Genomic DNA, 18,876 nt, shown 5'->3' with positions numbered 1-18,876 from the left:
GTGGTGCCTCACAGAATAGACTGAATTCCCCTGAAAAATGTAATTGCTGCTTTGTATGAAAGGCAAAGTACAGAGTCATAACTTTTGGAGACCAACACAACATTCAAAAAGTCATACAAAACCCATTGGAAAAGTGTGTTTCTGGTAACAGCCGAAGCAAATCAAAAAAGGTATTTGAAACTGGAACTGGTCTAACGGGCCCGATGCACAATGTTGTAACATAGGTGGGGGTACTCAGTATTAGTCGTGGATGTTCTGATGCCAAAAGGGAAACTTCTCCTGGCATTAAAAAACAAATCTCTTTTTAGAACTTGTGTGTTTGGTTGAAAGGACAGAATGAATGAGAGTGATTGCAGTGGCCTTAACAATGTTTGTGCTCTTACTTCGGTCACACAAATGTAGTTCATGAAGTGATGCAGACTGCTATGGTTTTTTTAGAATTATCAAAATCCAAATTTGTGAACTAGTTTACAGATAAGTGATTTGTCTTTTATGTGTTCTGTTCCTATTATATATGGTCACCTCACAGAAGGTTGTCCTGCACTTAGGTTAATGGAGAACTCTAAATAGACCAGAAAGTGACCATAGCTGTGAATGATTGTTGGTATCTGTATGTCAACCTGTCCTCTCACGCAGTCAGCTGGGATTGGATAAGCGTTATAGATAATGGATGGATGATCTGAACCATAACTATCAAAGTTGCAGATTAGGAAACACTCACACTAATTGCTTTTGTAGCACTCTGCTAAGCTGTTTTTATTATTTTAATTTATTTAGACATGAGGACACAGAAGCAACATGTTGGCACATAGCTCTCTAGCTAAATAATTCTGTGGCATAAAGTATAATTAAACACACTATATTGTTTGGTGTCGTGGAAGACACTTTTTTGTATAACTGTATACAAATTAGACTAAGAATGAAACTTTGCCTTCTCTAGATAAGTATTAACCCTATTCTCCTGTTCTTCTAAGGTGCCTGCGAGGAATACAGAGATGAAGATCATATTCCTCCTCTTCCTCCTCCTCCTCGCCTCGGGAGCCTGTGATGACGTCAAGTACATCTCCAAGAGGAACTCAGGTAGGATGAGCGGACTTGGTATTCCTTGTCTCCACTTGCAACCATGCCCATTTGCTGGAAATGAGCTTCTCTTGTTGAAAGTTCCCTGGTTTTGTTGTTTTTGTTTTGAAGTTTTTGTCTCTTTCTACGTAAACACTCTAGATAATGCCACCTCGTGTCTTTTCTCATTCAACTCCTCGCTCTTGATCCCTCTCTTCTCCCCCAACAGTCCTCTCCACTCTTGCCTTTGATGATGTATTAATGTCTCTCGATGCAATGGATGCGTACGTTTTCTTGCTTCTTCTCAGACAAAATGCCTCTCCAAACTCCATCTTCGAGCTTCGATAGATGTGTGTGTGTGTGTTTGTGTGTGTTTTCTTGTCTCTCTTTCTTTTCTGCTGAGGCTGCGTAATGATCGGCCTGTCTGACTGCTGCTGTCATTGTCGCTGCCGTTGTGCTCATTTGTGTATCAGCAGCCAGCCGGTGACAGATCTGCTGATGGTCTCTCATTCCCGATCGATTTGTTGTGTCTCGCTGGTCAACAGCACTCAGAGAGTTTGATTAGTCCATCAATGTTATGTCATGCTGTCTCAATAATGCTTTGCATGATACTGTATGGTTAAGTATCAGTGACATCGAGGTGAGCCACACTCCCTGTTCAGCCGCGTTGCTGTCTTTGTGTTTGAATAATGTTCTTCCTGTTTCCCAAATGATCTGACAAATAGAAATTCTTAAGTTATAAATATTACCAGCAGTATTTGCCATTTTATTGTCGTGCTAGCAAGTCCTGAAAGTGATAAAACATAGAAAATTACTCACAGATTTTTAGCAAACTCAGGTCATCTAATTATAACAATCCAGTTAGAATTGATTCCCCTGTAATGTAATCCTGTCTCACAATTTTGCTTGCTTGTAAGAGAGAGTGGAGGCCCTGGCAGTTTAATCAGGGGAATTTGTGGCAACCATAACAATCCTTTAGAGATCCTCTGTAATTACACAAACACACACAGCATCAAAGAATTACATTACTGGGCTTTGCTAAACTACTGCAAGACTTGTAAAGGCATTAAACTGCTTTTCTCAGTTGAATTATAGTATTTTCACATTATATATTTCTGTTAATGTTTTTCTCCCTTGCTTAACCCTAGAACACTAACGTAAGGGTGATTTTTACCCGAGCGAGTGTAGTCATGGGATTTTCATTGTGTTGCTGCTGTCTGAGTGGCGTGGGTCCTTGGGTAGCTTCATGCTGCTCACTGATGTCATAGAAGGTCGGGTAGTTTCCCTGCTCCCATCCCTGTTTTTTTCAATAGTAACGTGTTCGGGTAATTTTCAACCTGACGTTAATGTTAGAGGGTAATTTTTTTTTTATATATGATGTAAGTTGTAAATGATGCAGGGAGTGATGGTGTAACTAATTTTACGTTAGTGTCCTAGGGTTAATATTGGCTGGGCTCGGGAACAAAAAGGTGATCACATGCAGATATCCACTAATTAGAATTTAGTAACGATCACAATGACACTAAATGGGAAAAACGGAAAATACATATTTCAGAAATACGGGAAATACGGTTATTCCCCTTCTTGGTGAAACTTTGCTGTATTTTTAAGAACAATATTAGTGCTGTCAGTGTAACGCGTTATTAATGGCGTTAACGCAAACCCATTTTAACGCCGTCAATTTTTTTATCGCAAGATTAACGCAGAGCTGCCAATTCTCACGTTTTCGCTGTGTGACACACGCTTTTGCATGTTGGTGGTTGACTAAGTCACAATAATTTTTTAAAACATCATCGTATCAGGCCGTCATGAAGTACAAGGAGCGGTTCATTGTGTGTGTGTCTGTGTGTGTGTGTGTGATTCCAGATAGCGCACCGTAGCCCCGCCCCCCTGCCCCTGCGCACTCACTCAGGAAGACACAGTGAGATCAGAGCTTGTTCACGTGAAGCAGCCTCTCAGTGACTGACTGCTTCTTAACTATGAAAACAGTGAAAACACAGAGTTTCTCTGGTCTCAGCTGATCAGAGATCAGTGCCTCAGCTTCTCGATCATAGCAGAAGCTGCAGTTGGTTTCTACCGAGCTTCAGTATCTGTGTTCGCCTCCAGTCTGACCTGCTCTCGCTTTTTGTTTTAATATTTCGCCAACTAAAATATATATTTTTAAGCTACTAGGCTGCAGCTATATGTTTTTATTTATTTCAAAACAGGGTACTTCTTATTTCATACATTTTCCACAAATATGGGGAGGACTCAAATAGCCCTACACAGTTCTGTGTTTAATTTGTTTCAAAGTAGGCCGACACTTGCCGGTGTATTTTGTTTGTTTGTTATTTTGTTGTTTGTCTGTTTGAGAGGCCTGACTGCTATGTTCACAGCAAACTTGGAAAAAAGAAAATATTAAGCCATGGTTTAACTGCACTATAGGCTGAGTCCTTGTTTACCTGAAATGTGCACTTTATAATTTTATTCTGTACCGCCCTGTTTGGCAATGTTGTTTTTCAATAAAATAAAACATTTGCATAAAGCAAGCCAATCCACTTTCCATGTTGATAGAGCATTAAAACCCCCAAACAATTCTGGAGAAAAAATTTATGAAGGGACATTAAGGATAGATACAAATTTGCGATTAATCGTGATTCTTTTTGAGTTACCTATGACATAAATGTGATTAATCGCGATTAAATATTTGAATTGTTTGACAGCACTAATAAATATACATATCAATGTGCTACCAGTTAGCTTTTCTGATACAATTTCGCCCCTACAGGCTGATACAGAGTGATCAATAACAGACCTTTCATCGTGAAATATTTCCACCTTGCTGACATGCTATCTTGCTCAGGCTGGCGAATGCAACAAATCAAGAAACCACCACTTTGCAGCTCTAAAAACAGTACTTGCCCAAAACAACAGCTCAACAGCTGTTATAAAGCAGCAAAGAAGAAGTGATTTCTTGGGAAAGAAAATACAGTTTTATCTTGGTATTACTATACATTAAAAATGACATACAGGATCGTTACATAGATTTGTGTACTTGCTGATTCCTTACCCAACATTTTCTGTAGTATCCGATGCTTGTATCAGAACATCTCAACTTTTGTTGGTCGTGCAACCATTTGAGACTCAAGGAAGTTACTGTCTCTGGATATGAAATACCAGTGTAGTCAATAGTCATTTTTCCATTTCCTTTATTTTCCTTTTTCTTATAAAGAGGTTCCAGCAGGCAGATTTTGTTATCTTTAGACAGAGTCAGGCAAACTGCTTTTTCCCCCTGTTTCTACACTGAGCCCACTAAGTCAGAAGTTTTAAAACAACGCTATTTTCCATGTTTTTACTGAAATTCCAGCAGTTCAAGTCCAGTGACATAAAATGGTACAAACAGCTTAGAGAGTACTAGAGAGCTTTGTTGCACTGCACTGTCACTCTTTGCCCAGTCTGCCCAGTTTCCTTTACACCCACTCTTCAACATGCGGACGTGTGGGTGGGCTGGTGGGAGTTTTCGTTTGGTATTTGCGTGTGTGTGTGTGTGTTAGCACGCAGGCATGCCAGCATGTGTGAACAGTCCACTTCATGCCATAGTGAACAGTGACTGTCTGTGTGTGGGTGCAGTATATATCCAGGTTCTGTGCATGCATGCATGTGTGTGTGTGTGTGTGTGTGAGAACTCCCAGAGTGTCCTACAGTGTAAGCTCTCTGGATGTACACTCTCCGTCTTTGTATGTGTGTGTGGGAGAGGTGTGCACAGAGCAATTATGTGATCAGAGCAGAGCCAAGCGGACATTTATGTGGGCGAACGCTACAGTCAGCCAAAGATAAGCTGTTAGATCTTTTCACTCTCATTGTGTGATTATGTATGCAACGCTTATAATGTCTCCAGAGGTCTGTTTTGACACACATAGCCAAGCAAAACTTGCGAGGCAGTTAGTCTGTTGCTATGGACAGATGGCTTGCCGGCCTTTTTGGTAATATGTGTCCTTTTCCAGAGGACAGGACTGAATAGTTATCGTGGTAGTTTCCCGTGCTTCTTATTTTGCTCAGGGGAAGATTGTGCATGGTTGAGCCGATTGCCTGTGTGCAAGTGCCTTTGCTACTTCAGCTTTATCAGAGTACTTTCGCTTTAGATGTCTTGTAATCTTTGCGTACGGCTTCTGACAGTTAAGGCTGTAATTATTCTTATCAGAGATCCGTTGGTGTTCAGTGTTTGAGGACATTTTCACTTCGATACATGGTTGTTGAGGTTTACTTCCATGTGCAGTTTTATCCATTGAAGGTGGTTTTCTTTGGAGTGTGTGAAAACTCTATTTTAAGGAACATAATTCACAGAAACAATATACAAATGGGACTGTCCTTTTTGGTTAATCTAGAAAACTGACTTGTGGAACCTGTAAATGCATATAAGGGGTCTGTTACTTCCACAGTGATTTAAAGATAGGTTTTTCAATCCATAAAATTATGTATCAATGTATATCAATTTTGCATAGTGTTAAAAGAGGCAATCTTCAATGGTAAGACGTTCTTCAAATGATCCACATGATCTTGAAATAATACCTTTTTGGTATCAGTCTTTCTTCACATTGAAGAGTGAAGTTTCCTGTTCACACATTTTGAAAGGGCCCCATTGGATCTTTGGAGTAGGGTGATGTGTTTTGATAGGGATGTTGCTTATCAGTCAGGTTGTAATGCACCTAGCACCCCGCTATGTAAATATAATGGATTAATTATTATTAATGTCGTCTAAGACATGTCTTTGAAATGACATATTAGCAGTTTCGTGGCCAAACTGTTCAAAGTTCATATATCTTTAAAGTATTTTGCTTGCGCTCATCGCTGGAGGAAGCAAGGGTTTTCTGAAACAAATAACATTTATAGCATGAAATCAATCCTCAAGTTTTTTTTAAAGACAGAAATTATTATGGATATTAATACAAAGTTCTCAAAAATATGTAATACATTAATCGTAACAATATCAAGTGTAAAACTTGACTGATAAACTTAGGTCATCTCATTCAGAATTCATGCCTAACAGCCCCTCACTTTTTATTGCTTAAATTCAGGGCACACAATTCTTCTTCAAGTTTATTCACTGACAATCTCTATGCCTAATTATTTTTCACAACCTTATTTTATGCTCTACTTATAAGTGCCACTCAACATTTTAGGTGTCAAGAATACGCTTAAAATAATTAATGCCAGTTTACAAAGCATATGCATAATATTGTTAAGAATGAGAGAAGTCCTGATCACATCGTTAAATAAGGAAATCCCTGAGATAGTGTGTATCAAAATGTGTAAATATGAACATAAATACATGTCTCCAATGACAGTTGAGGTCTCCGGAGTTGTACACAAATTTTTTTGGACAGTGAATTATTCAGATAAGCATGAACATAATGATCTGAATTGCAGTCATGCATTCTTAATATCAAATGATATGATATACAAAGTCAGGGTGACATGATTGCGTTACTCACCAATGGATTTTACTATTTGGCTTGATGTGATCGTCATTGATGAATGTGCCCAGTCTTGTACCCTCATTCCCCTCAACACTGCACAGTAAAATTACCAGAAAGCATTTCCTTGAAAGGAGTAGAAATAAAAAAATGTTGCATCTGCATCTTAGTGCTCTTTGAACAGATTCACTCCTTCCAAGCCAGTGTTGTGTCTTCCAACATATTCAAGTAAAAAATATCTCCATTTTCATTGTCTTTAGTTGCAATCACTTGATAGTCTGTTCAAAAATATTGTAAAACAAAATATATTCATTATATTTATATATAAATTGTATTCTATTATTATGATACAAGCTTAATGACTGCCACAGCATACCATGAACAACCAACATGAACCGACTCAGCAATTGTAGCACTTGGTGATATGCACTGTCATTTTAAGAGTTTGGATTTAGAAAATATTCACTTTGAGAACAATTACTGTATCAAAATCTATATACTTGCACATCAGAAGTTTGTTTCCCACATATAATCGCAGTACGCAGTAATCATTGAAAAGAAGAAGATCAAGATCAAGTTTGCCATTCGTATATCTACACACACATTTTAAATTGGGGAAAGCATGCCAGTAAGCTTAGCTAAACATGGAAACTGGAAGCATAGGGAAACAGTTAACCTTGCTCAGCCCACAGATATAAAACACCTAGGGCATAACAGCAATCATGTTAATGCTTTGTTTCATTTTATCCGCCTGCTGGCTTTGATTTAGCGTACAAATACCAGAGTGGCATTGATCCTTTAATCTAACTCCTGGCAAGTAAGCAAATAAGTATATTCACCAAAAGTTCAAACTATGCCTTTAAACTATTTTATGATAGTTATAGCTATAATGATATGCCAAGACTGTCAAAATACACAATTTGCCGTCTTAGAAATTATTAGCAGAGCCACTGCGTTTCTTTCATGAAGTTTTGTACCTACATACAGATTTGAACGAAGAATCTTATATTCTAATCTCAAAACATACATTTCTCTTTGTTGATGAATTTCTTCTGAAAAGTCTCTTTATGTTTCCCAGATGCAATGAATTGCAGGGCTTCCTTTTTGGGAAAAACTCGTCTGGGTCTAATTTTTCTCAAAAATATTTTCGAATGAATAATTAAATAAATGTGTATATAATATATTTTTTATATTTAATATTTTTACAACATAGGTTTAGTAACTATTTTAATTAATGATCAATACATGGTGAAATTGTAAAAATTTTGGACCTTACCTCTTACTTTACCCCCAGCGATGTGGATAGAAATCATCCAATCAACTGCAAAGTCGTCAGCTCTACCAAAGTCACCAGAGACACCTAACTTGTTGTGAGAAAACCAAAATACATACAAAACTAGACTAAAATTAGTGGCCATGATTATGTTCATAATATTTGTATAACAAATGTTAAAATAATGATACAATTTTAGTTAAATCAATTTTTTTTAAAGAAACAGGAAGTATTTGCAGAAAGCAAACACTCATTGGGTGAAACATTAAGCACAGACAGTTCCCTGTTTGAAATATCGCTCAAGGATTCAACTCCCCTCTTGGCAACTTCTTTAAAAAAAAATGTAAGCACATTTGAAGTAATATTACGACAAAACACCTGTAAAGTAATACTCTATTTATTTATTTTTAAATGACCAGAAATACTGGTCCACACTTGGTCAATATATAATGACAGTCCACTGTTGGTGAGGTAGGAGTGTATGTGTGTGTGTAACTGGACGCCATATGGATAGGAGCGTGCATTTCCTTGTGTCAGTTTCCCTGCTGTGCTTTGATGAAGCATCCTCTGCAACAAAAGGGGACAAATTGTGAGGAGACACAGCCGACAGCAGGAGGGTGGGGAGATACTTTGACATCATCCAAAGGACAAGGGGATTTTTTTACACAGATATTTCATTAGTATACTACAATGGCACTCGGTAAAGAGCATACCTCCACTACGGCCCAGCAGTCCCCTTAAATTCAATCAAGTGGAGGCAAATTTTACACAAATCAGTTCCCTGGATGGGCCTAATTCTTTCATTAAGATTCATGAAGTATTACCAGGGATTTGGTGAAATTGTCAAAAAAGGCTTCCGCAATTTAAAGAAAGTGAAAAAAGGATCTGGGATCTGTCCCTTTTTTGCAGATCAACCACAACATGTTATGGGGTTGGTCTTTGCCCATGTCCCCCTCTTCCACCAAGGTTCATTGAAGTCAGTGATGCAGTTTTTCCTAATCCTGCTGACCAATAAACATGGAAACAAAGAGGCTTAAAACACAACAACCTTGGCTGTGGTTAAAAGTTCAGCAAAGAGCGGTGGATTTACTGGACATCATTTGCACAGACCTGTTCAAAACATCAATCTGGGCAGCTCCTAGCTCAATTTCATCGAGAAGAAAAATGTACAACTTGCTGTAAACAAACTACAACATTATGACCTGTGTGCTTGTAGTGTACAGAGAAATTAACTATTTGTAGACCTTCATGACGTTAGCGTGCTGGTCATTGGATGTGCATGGTGCTTCTTTCTGAATTACATTCAATATATCCATGGTTCCAGCCCCTCAGTCAGGTCAATGTCTGATCCTAAATATATCTACAAGAATATTCAATGAAAAACAATGAGTCTTGTGGTAAAAGTTCTGTTTTGAAAAGTTTGACTCTGTGTATATGTGTTTACAAAGCTCTGAATGAGGAGGCACTGACACTCAAATGGCAGCAGCCTACATTTATAATTATTTTATGTTACAGTCATGTTTATGTCTTAACAATATTTATAGGGCATTTATACTTTTCTTCATTTTGTGGTAAAAAAAAGCCCTACTTTACTTGTCTATAAAGTAGGGCTGAATAATGGCCAAGCCAGAATCTTTTAATACTGAACATTATTATCTTTGAATGTGAATGTTCAAAAGCTAAGGTCTATATTTAAAAACAGTTTGTCTAATAGATACCGAATATTGCTCTGTATGTTATGTTGCTATAAATGAAGGCCTCAGGAGTGAGAGTGTTTGGGAGAGTTGCTAGATTGATGCATTTGTATACATCACTTATGTACTGTAAATCACTCTCTCTCTGTTTCTGTCTCTGCCTCTCTCTCGGTCTCTCTCTCTCCATCTCTCTCTGTCTCTGTCTCTCTCTCTCTGTATGTGATGAAACAGTGAAATAGTGCCACTGATTTTACACCTGCTTTTCCTGCACGTTAAAACATAATGCAAATGCCTCAACTGCTGTTCGTCCTTTTTAGTTATGTAAAACTGCAGCGAGGTCTTTGAATTAAAACTTTTCCTCAGTGAATACCCCAAAATGCTCTTGCAAGGTGCTACACAGCTTTGGCAGAGATCCTGCAAGTAAAGTCAGAATTATTCCTAAACATAGGACGTTTTAGGATATTGACCTATGATGCACCTATATCTCCTCTTGAGGTGTTGACCGTGATCTAGTGAGTCAAGGGCAATTGAATGATTAATTTTCACACAAACTTTCAGACTTCTCATGCCATGTATGGAAGCATCTTTATTTTGTTTGCTTTACTCTGTCTTAGGAAACGTGTTTTGCGTGTTTTCTTTTCCAAAAGGTGTTTTTTTCCCGTAATTAAGCCTTTGTACACATTGCATGGTAAAAAAAGAGAAATCGGAATGACGCTAATGGCAGTGAAGTAAATACATCTACACACTGGCAGAACTGTTACTTAGATTAGCCCATTTTACTGAAAAGTGCTAATGAGCCCAACAGTTGCTACCCAGGCATGGAAATGCTGAAAATAATGCCTGGAAGTCATGCAGGCACATTTGTGGATCCACACTCACACATATTAGACCCTGTTATGCAAAATGACACACACCTTTTCTCACACACTCCCTCTTATTCACTCAGGCAGCCATACACTCACACATACACACATGGCAATAGTCACACCATGACACCACATACATGTACGCACACACACGCAGTCACGTAATACACATTAATTGCGACACTGGTAATTACAGGAACTCCGATTTAGTTCTCCTTTCATCTTTGGTTTTCATCTCATGGTTTTCTTAGTCGAGGCCAGATCTTAACAGTGTCGCTGAACCAGACAGAACCAATAGATTATCTGAGCAGAGAGATTTAATGCAGCCTCTTATCTAAATCCCTTCAAGGCTTACACAGGAAGAAAGTTAATGAGACACAAACAAAGGAAACATAAAGCTAGTGAGTGAACCTGAATGTGCTCTCAGTACAAACAGTTCTGTGTTTTGCATTGTTTAGTTCCCTCTGCCAACAAGGTTATGTTTTCACCGCTGTCAGTTTGCTTGTTGGTTGGTTTGTAAGCAATATTAAATGAAAACTACCTGACATATTACCATGATACTTGATGGATAAGGTATGGGTCAGGAAAGAACCCATTTGATTTTGGTGTGGAAACAAAACAGGAGTAACAGCAAGACTGTACGGAAAGGTATAGCCGATATCTGACGGTAGTGATAACGTGTCATTTTTACTTATTAAACTTTCTCTATATTCCTTCTAACTACACTTTAGTCATACTTTTTTCCTTGTGTCTCCCGTATTTCTGTCCTCCCCTCTTTATTTTAAGTCTCTAATGACTCTGTGCTGCTGGCCCCGCACATGAGGTGCTGATACAGATGGTTTGCTATGTGTGAGTGCGTCAGGTTGATTGAGTGCCAGCAAATGCCCTTGTGTGTGTGTGTGTGTGTGATTGCATTTTCTGATGCAGCTAAAACCTCAGATCAAAGAGTGATATGAATCTCAGTATGATCTAATCGCAAATTAACTCCGACCATGCAAAGCAGAGGAGAGATAACACAAGTATAAGGTTTTTGTGTGTGCGCAAGTGTGTGTTTGTGTCATGCTTTAGTGTTACGATGTCTTTATTGTACAGATTATAACATAAAAACTATGTGTTTGTGTGTGCGGACTTGCTTTGAGTGAAACAAGGACAAAACGCATACACACACACCCTCTGTGTAACTGCACACTGCAGCTGATTTTGCGTTAGAAAGCACCTGAAGTTGAGCAGATTTATAACTTCTGATGCAGAAAAATTTTCCACAGTAAAACGTTGACTCGCTTGGTTTTCACGCTTGGCTGTAATCGACTTTGCTGCACAATGAACATGAATGTCAGGCTCTGTGAAGCAGCAGCTTCCTTTAAAGATGACTGTTAGAAAAATGTAGATTTAACAAATGATAAGAAACGGCAAAAAAATGTTAGTTACTTTTTGGAGTGTTGTGAATTCCTCTGCCACTAGTCTTAGCTGCTTAGAGTGCTGAGGGCAAAAAGACAAATTACTTATTCACCACTGTGGAGAACGCAGACAGTGACGGAGAGCAGGAGAAACAGAGCAGAGGCTAGGAGACATTCAACATTTATACGTTCTTATTGTACTACAGCTTCTGGGGACAGACAGCGAGGCAGTTTTGTATTGCCTGGGAAACTGAATGGTTCAGGTAAGTGATGCAATTTACATCATGAGTTTTTTTTTTTTTATATTCCAAAGTTTGTTTCAAGATGAGTTTTCCAAAGATCTGAATATAAGTATTGATAGTAGCAATATTAAAAACATGTACTTATTTGTGTATTTGCAGTGGGTCAAGTACATTTACTATTTTGATTGTAGATTTTAGGATTTACAAAATCAAATTGTAATTGATTAATGCAAAAGGACAACAACTGACATACTGGATCCCACTTTCACTGTGATCTGGTCATGAGGACCAGGAATTGGCTGTATAATGTGTTTAATATTTTTTTTTAACCAAAATTTGTTGCCGTTCCCCGAATTCACGAAAAAGTGGCTTTGTCATCGAAAGACACTTGACTTTGCCTGCATGCGTGTATGTGTTTGCGGATACACTTTTTAAAACACATATACGGTAGCTTTTAACTATAGCAGCGGTCAGGCAACCAACCACCATACATAGCTGCTGCTTTGTGTTTCTTCTATCAGAAAACTAAAAATATCAGCCAATTAACATAGACTATATTAAGAATCAAAACATACCTCAGAAGGACCTTTATTCTAATCTAACATGGTTGAAAAGACAAGATTTATGGTTGTTTACATTTCATCCTCACATATAAACTTGGTAATCGTCCAGGGCAACACAATAACCTAATGTGTTATCACGCTTTCACTTGTCGTGTCCCCCCCCCAGAACAAAGACATTTTCTCTCAGGAGGAGCTCTTGTGGCTGAGCCTCTTCAGACTCTTCTGTTTGTGCTTGTTTACAAACCACCCACATTTAGTCCTGGGAGTACAATGTAACTGTATCCATAGAATGCTTTAAAGTTTTGTAAAAGCAATAGTTATATTAAAATTGTAAACATTCCATTTTTGAGAGGTAGAAGAACAAACCTTTTTCACCTGACAGAAGTATTTAAAAGTGAAAAGGAAGTGAAGTCCACTGAGACTTCAACGGTTTCTTCATCTTTTTGGTTTTAGTAAAATGTTAAAGGAAGAAATCCCTCAGCATCTATCGGTCCAAACCCGTCACCGCTCTGCTAATACTGATTCATCTTTGACTTGCATTTTTACTGTATTTCTACAGAGCCTCTCCTCCTGGTACTTTGTCTTTCCCATGACCTCTCTGTCTCACTTTTTCCACTTTGTCTTTCACTGTCTAATCGGCTTTAGAAGGGGCTCCCTGCTATCAGGTAGTGAAGTCAATGAAGGTGCCTGTTTATCTGGAATAGGGAAAAGTGAAAAGGTAAAACAAGTGGCCCAAATTGCTGAAACAAAGGCCTGTTCTCCCTGAGCAGTGTGAAATTAAAAGCCTCTTTAGATGAGCATACCTTCACAGCTTTTGCTTTCTGTGAAAAATAATCTATAAAGAGAATAATTCTTTCCTTTTTCACAAGATCTTCTGAAATGGCTCTGACAAAGTTATCGGTTCCCCCTTAAAAATTAGGCACAAAAGTGGATTGTAGTGAAAATCCAAGCAAACCATCAAGCAACAAAATAACTGCCAAGCATGATTTCATCGAAGTCTACAGGGCAGTCTCAAAGCAGCTTGATGTCCGTGTGACCACAGCTACTAATGTTATTAAGATGTTGGGACTGTAGCCAAACACACTGGACTTGGGGACAAAGAGGAAGGCCCTGGACGCGCACACTTTTGTAAAAGCAAAGAGCCTGACTGGAGTTTGCTGAAATGCAAGTTGACAAACTGCAATGCTTCTGGGAGAATGTCCTTTGGACAGCTCAAAAAAACGAGGGCTTTCTGGTAAGTCACATCAGTTCTGAAGTGTCCTGCTGTGAGTCCTGATCCTAATCCAACAGAACATCCACGAGAAGAGCTGGGACAATCGGCCAGCTGAAGCTGGAAAGTGAGAAGGTCTCATTATGATCAACACAAAGAGCTTTCACACAGTGATGGCCTCCAAAAGTGTCCTACAAAATATTGGGTTCATATTTTTTTTGTTGCATGACGTAAATTATGTTACATTGAACATCAAAGGCAACGTTTTTTCTTGCTATGGGGACCATAGGGTTTTAGATGTGATCTTGTTTACAGACACCATTTAGGAGGATTCACCATCTGATTTGCTTTAATTTCTGCCTCCCTTATGTCTTCAGTCTTCTTCTACCTCGCCCCTACTTTGTCCCTTTCACTCCCTATTCTGTCACTCACAATCTCTGATGGGCAATAGTCTCTCTCTCTCTCTCTCTCTCTCTCTCTCTCTCTCTCTCTCTCTCTCTCTCTCTCTCTCTCTCTCTCTCTCTCTCTCTCTCTCTCTCTCTCTCTCTCTCTCTCTCTCTCTCTCTCTCTCTCTCTCTCTCTCGTACCCAATGTCTTCATGTCTTTGGTGAGCTCCAAGGTCATATTAAAGATTCATCCAGTCTTTGGTTCTGCAGTCAAATATTGATAGAGGCTGACGCTGCTTTGACTCTGCACACCTAAGGGTTCCATTCGGAATGTGTTCACACGTACACGCACGCACATTTTTCTATGTTCATACACCTAAAGTGCACACAAATACCAATAAAACATGTGTACATACACTAGCAAGAGTAAACATATAGGTCGTCAGACATATGCACCTTTTTCATTGTATAAAATGTATGACTCTGTTAGTGTTTAATAACTAGTGTGACATTCAGACACATTTGTTGTGTCACTTTTGACGCACGTAGGTTGTAATATTTGCATGAAGCTATATCAAACTTTTTTCTAAATACAGAAAGTAATTTGTTGGGGCGCCCTCCACCCCTTCCTGCAACACTAAAGCACCCTGTCATACATTATAGCTAATATGCTCAGCATTGCACCAACAAAGCTGCTGAAGAAGAAAACTGCAAGCTAGTGAACATGAACATTAACAATACTGGATTTGAAACATTTAGGAAACAGGCTTTACAGATTTTGCTGTCCATCAGCAGTCTTGAAATCCACTGCAAATACTAGTTTTACCTTGATGGATGTCTTAGAAAATGTGCATCTTTCTTGTGGTTACATAGCTTCAATATTTATATACAGCTAAGTAAGTAAGTCATTTTCTCTGCCTTGCTGTGATTAGAGAAGATGACCCAGACTTCTCTGTGTGCACGGGTTCTACTCATCATATTTGTACATTAATACTGTCTGGATGTTGAAATAGGTGAGGAGAAAATACTGTTAGGATAAGAGGCCTTTAAATAAATCAATTTGTCCTTAAATGTACATGGAGGAACTGTTTTGCATGTTATGTTCACAACAAAGTAGTCTTAGTTAGTATAGTTTATATCTAGGTTTTCTCATAACCACTGGCCGATTATTGGCTGCTTATAGCTTGACTTAATGCTATTTATTAGTATCTACTATACAGGAAAGGATTAAAAGTAACATATTACTTACACTTAAAATTCATGAATGGATTTAAAAGCCAGAATAAAGTAAATTTTTAATTTGTCCACTTGCATTCTTGCTGAAGTCAGTGGTCTAGGTTAGTTTAAGGTAAAGGTAAGGCAAGTAGTGGTTAGAGTAAGATACTGACTGCAAGTCTTCTTATGGTCCCCCAAAGTGACCTATGAGAATGTATGTATGTGTGTGTGTGTGAGTGTGTGTGTGTGTGTGTGTGTGTGTAAGTGTGTGTGTTCTTGACACTAATGGATTTGGACAGGGGGCCCAGGGGAAAGAGACCATATACGGGCCTCTATTAATTACCTCCTTAACAACCGCACACACCCAGAATACCCAGAAAGACTTAAGCATGCAGCAATCTATGCTATCACTGTCACACCTCTAGATAAGGGTGCACACACATGGTTATATTGTGTAATGAATTCCTGTGGTCAACTGGTTTCCTAAATATTTCCTTCTCTTTGTCCAAAGTTCCCTCATTTTCAATGTTCTCTTCTCTTTTGGCTTTAAATTATCATACCCTCTTTCTCCATCTCTCACACACACACATACATAGATCAGTTCCTCTGTCCGTTTCCTCTGTTTCTATGTCTTTATCTCAATCTCTTTCGCAGAGGAAGGCATCAATTTATTATAGTGCGATGAATTATAAAAACACAGCTTCACGGCAGGATTCACACAAATCTTTAATGCACACACGGATATGTACATTACCACAAACACGTGCATGGACAAGCACACATATGCAGCGGCAGCACTAATAAATAAACCGATTACATTTGCATTGGACAAATAAGCCTGGGAATAAATTAATGTTGGAACACCTGCCTTATTCGTAGAGAGAACCCATATGTGCAAGATGAAATACACACAGGATCAGCCGCTCACACTGCTGTCCAGAAATATCCTGAGAAAGAGCAACACACACACAAACACCACAGATAAATGCACATTGAAGCACACTGCTATAAGCACACACATGAGAGGGGGTACTGAAATGTAATGACAGAAGATAAAAGAAGGTCAATCTATAAAATATGACGCATGATCCACTCACACATTTCCATCCAGGTTAGTGATGCAAGGTTGTCTGTCAGCTAAATCTAAATATTGCATCACCTGGTGAACTTGAACTTGAATAAATTTGAACTTATTACATTTGCAAGGCAATGGAGGTTGGATTTGAGAGTTTACAGTTGTTTTGTTTAGATTCATTGTTTTTACACAAGGGCCACCTACAACTGAGAGAAACCTATACACAACACATGTCAATGACCAGTTTGACAAGATTACATATATCTACTAAATATTTTAGAAATAACCAGTGGTTGAATATTCATCTGTGTCCCTGTGTCGGTTTGAAAAATTGCATCACTCTTCAATTTAAAGTTCTGTTGATGCAGAAGATATATCTCTAGATGAAACTGAAAAGTGATGGAAGCTTATCAACCTTTGTAAATCTCTGTAGATCTCTTGCTGCTAAATGTATTTGACCAACATAGCAGTTTTGTTATATACCATACCATTTATTCTGTTTATCACTATAACTTAAATCAGGCTCTTGAGCTTACTTGTCCTCGTCTTTGAGACGCTGGACTGGAGCTTTTAGAAGCTGTAGTAGCAGAGAGTGGACGCCATCGACTTTTAATTGAATCTTTTCCGTCACACATGAGCAACTTGTGTCGTTAGAAGCCCCAGACCAGAATCGGCCCTTCAGGGTCAGAGCAGTAGCTTTAGCTTGGCTCACCGAGCCAGAGAAGTTAAATCGTTGGGATGACACGGCCAGCATGCTTTGGGGCTCCACAGGTGATCTCGGGCCTCCCCATATCTGAAGTTATTGATATGTGGTGACTGAAATGTGTAGTGGCATTTCAACAACCTCCTCCCTGAAGAATGTTCAGACAAGCTGTCAGCCAATCACATGCTTTGTTCAGAGAAGAACACCTGACAGGGTTGCAGGGGATGTCTGTGATGAAGACTGAACAAGACACCATAATACAAGAAGATGATTGGCTGGAGTCACAAGTTTCAATGCTGATTTTTTACATCATCGCACATTAGGATAAGGCATCACAGAGCAATCAGAGTAATGGGACACTCTTCTGCATGATGACAGGATGGCATTTCCACACCTCCTTAAAGGGGGGCGGTCCCTGGATACAGAGAGGGGACTTACTCCCAGTCAAGCCCTGCAACACAGTTTTATCACAATTGCCCACCCGGACAATCACATGTTGAGCATTTGTAAAGCTGCTGCTGATGGGTTCATGACCGACGACACACCGATTCAGATGAATTGACGATTCTTTGAGCAATAATGAAACTGATTCAGAGCTCATTGACTTGACCCTAATAGATCCTACGTGATACAATTATGGTCAAAAACATCCATCAACTTCCAGTTTCTGTTAGATTGATTGATATATCGAGAGTTTCAGGGACAAGGATGATGCAGAGCTACCCCACCAACTCCTGTGATGTAGGCTCAGTCACATTGAGCTTCAGCAATGTCCTGACGTTCAGACAGAGATCTCCAGCGATGAAGAGTCAGCCGCTGATGGAGACTGTGATGAAGCTGTTGTGACAGTGCTTCAGTCACCAGAGATTCTGAGGGCTTAGTGTCAAACAATGTCCGTTCCAATGGCATTGACATGAGTGGAGCTACTTATGCCGTTGGACCTTCATGGGCCACTGACACACATGATGGAGTCAGACACACTGTTACTCCCACTCATGAAGAGCCACGCACTGCAGCTACTTGTAATTATGGCAATCAGACACTGCTAGTTTGCCAATTGTCAGTGTTACTTGTGATGGCAGAGATGCAGCTGCTGCTGGTCCCAGTGATGGAGCTTCAGCTGGTGCTAGCTAAGCTAACACAGCTGCATCCAGCTGCAGCCACCTCTCATGTTGCTGCTACAGCTGCCACTAATGCTGCTGTTCTGTACTTTGCCGTGACAGATGAGAGGATAGCAGGAGAATGTATTCATAAGAGTGCACAAATGCTTCCAGTTTGTGAGAGGACGCTCATTTAGTTTTTCGCATTTTTAAAAAATTAACCTACATCGACTGTAAATGTTCACCCAGACATACAGTCTGAGTGAAGGACTACTCTCTGACTGCCGGGCGCCCTGAGAAGCCCAAGTGGAGGATTTTTAGAAACGATCAGGGAGATGTTAAGAGGAGTGAGGCCATTTGGCTTCTTATAAACAATTGAAATGTACAAGGCAAGCCTGGATGGACAGATAATCAATATGCTGTTTGCAAGATCTGTCTTGTGCATTGACAGCAATATAAAGAAGTCTGAGAAAACCACTACTTTTTAAAAAACTTCTCTAAATCCTGAAATATTTACCAGTCATGCTAATATTGTTGTCTTTGATTTTGGGGGGGAAAAAATCATCTCGTCAGTTGTTACAGCGTTCTACCTGTCAGTTTGAGTTATGGTTCACTATCACAAGACAGGCAGGTACTGCAC

The 18,876-nt window shown here is 39.2% G+C and overlaps 1 protein-coding gene across 1 annotated transcript in view; it reads left to right on the top strand.

The window, feature by feature from the left end:
- Positions 1–986: 986 nt before the first annotated feature.
- Positions 987–18,876, top strand: part of il1rapl2 (interleukin 1 receptor accessory protein-like 2) — a 305,540-nt gene continuing 287,650 nt past the window's right edge. Inside the window, exon 1 of the mRNA XM_062394184.1 lies at positions 987–1,080. Coding sequence (XP_062250168.1) covers positions 996–1,080 — 85 coding nt within the window. The 5' untranslated portion in view covers positions 987–995. The remainder of the gene's footprint in view (positions 1,081–18,876) is intronic.

The sequence above is a fragment of the Platichthys flesus genome, chromosome 8, assembly GCF_949316205.1.
Source record: "Platichthys flesus chromosome 8, fPlaFle2.1, whole genome shotgun sequence".
Lineage (NCBI taxonomy): Eukaryota > Metazoa > Chordata > Actinopteri > Pleuronectiformes > Pleuronectidae > Platichthys > Platichthys flesus.
Note: the sequence above shows the minus strand (reverse complement) of the source record. Positions and strands in the feature narration are given on the sequence as shown.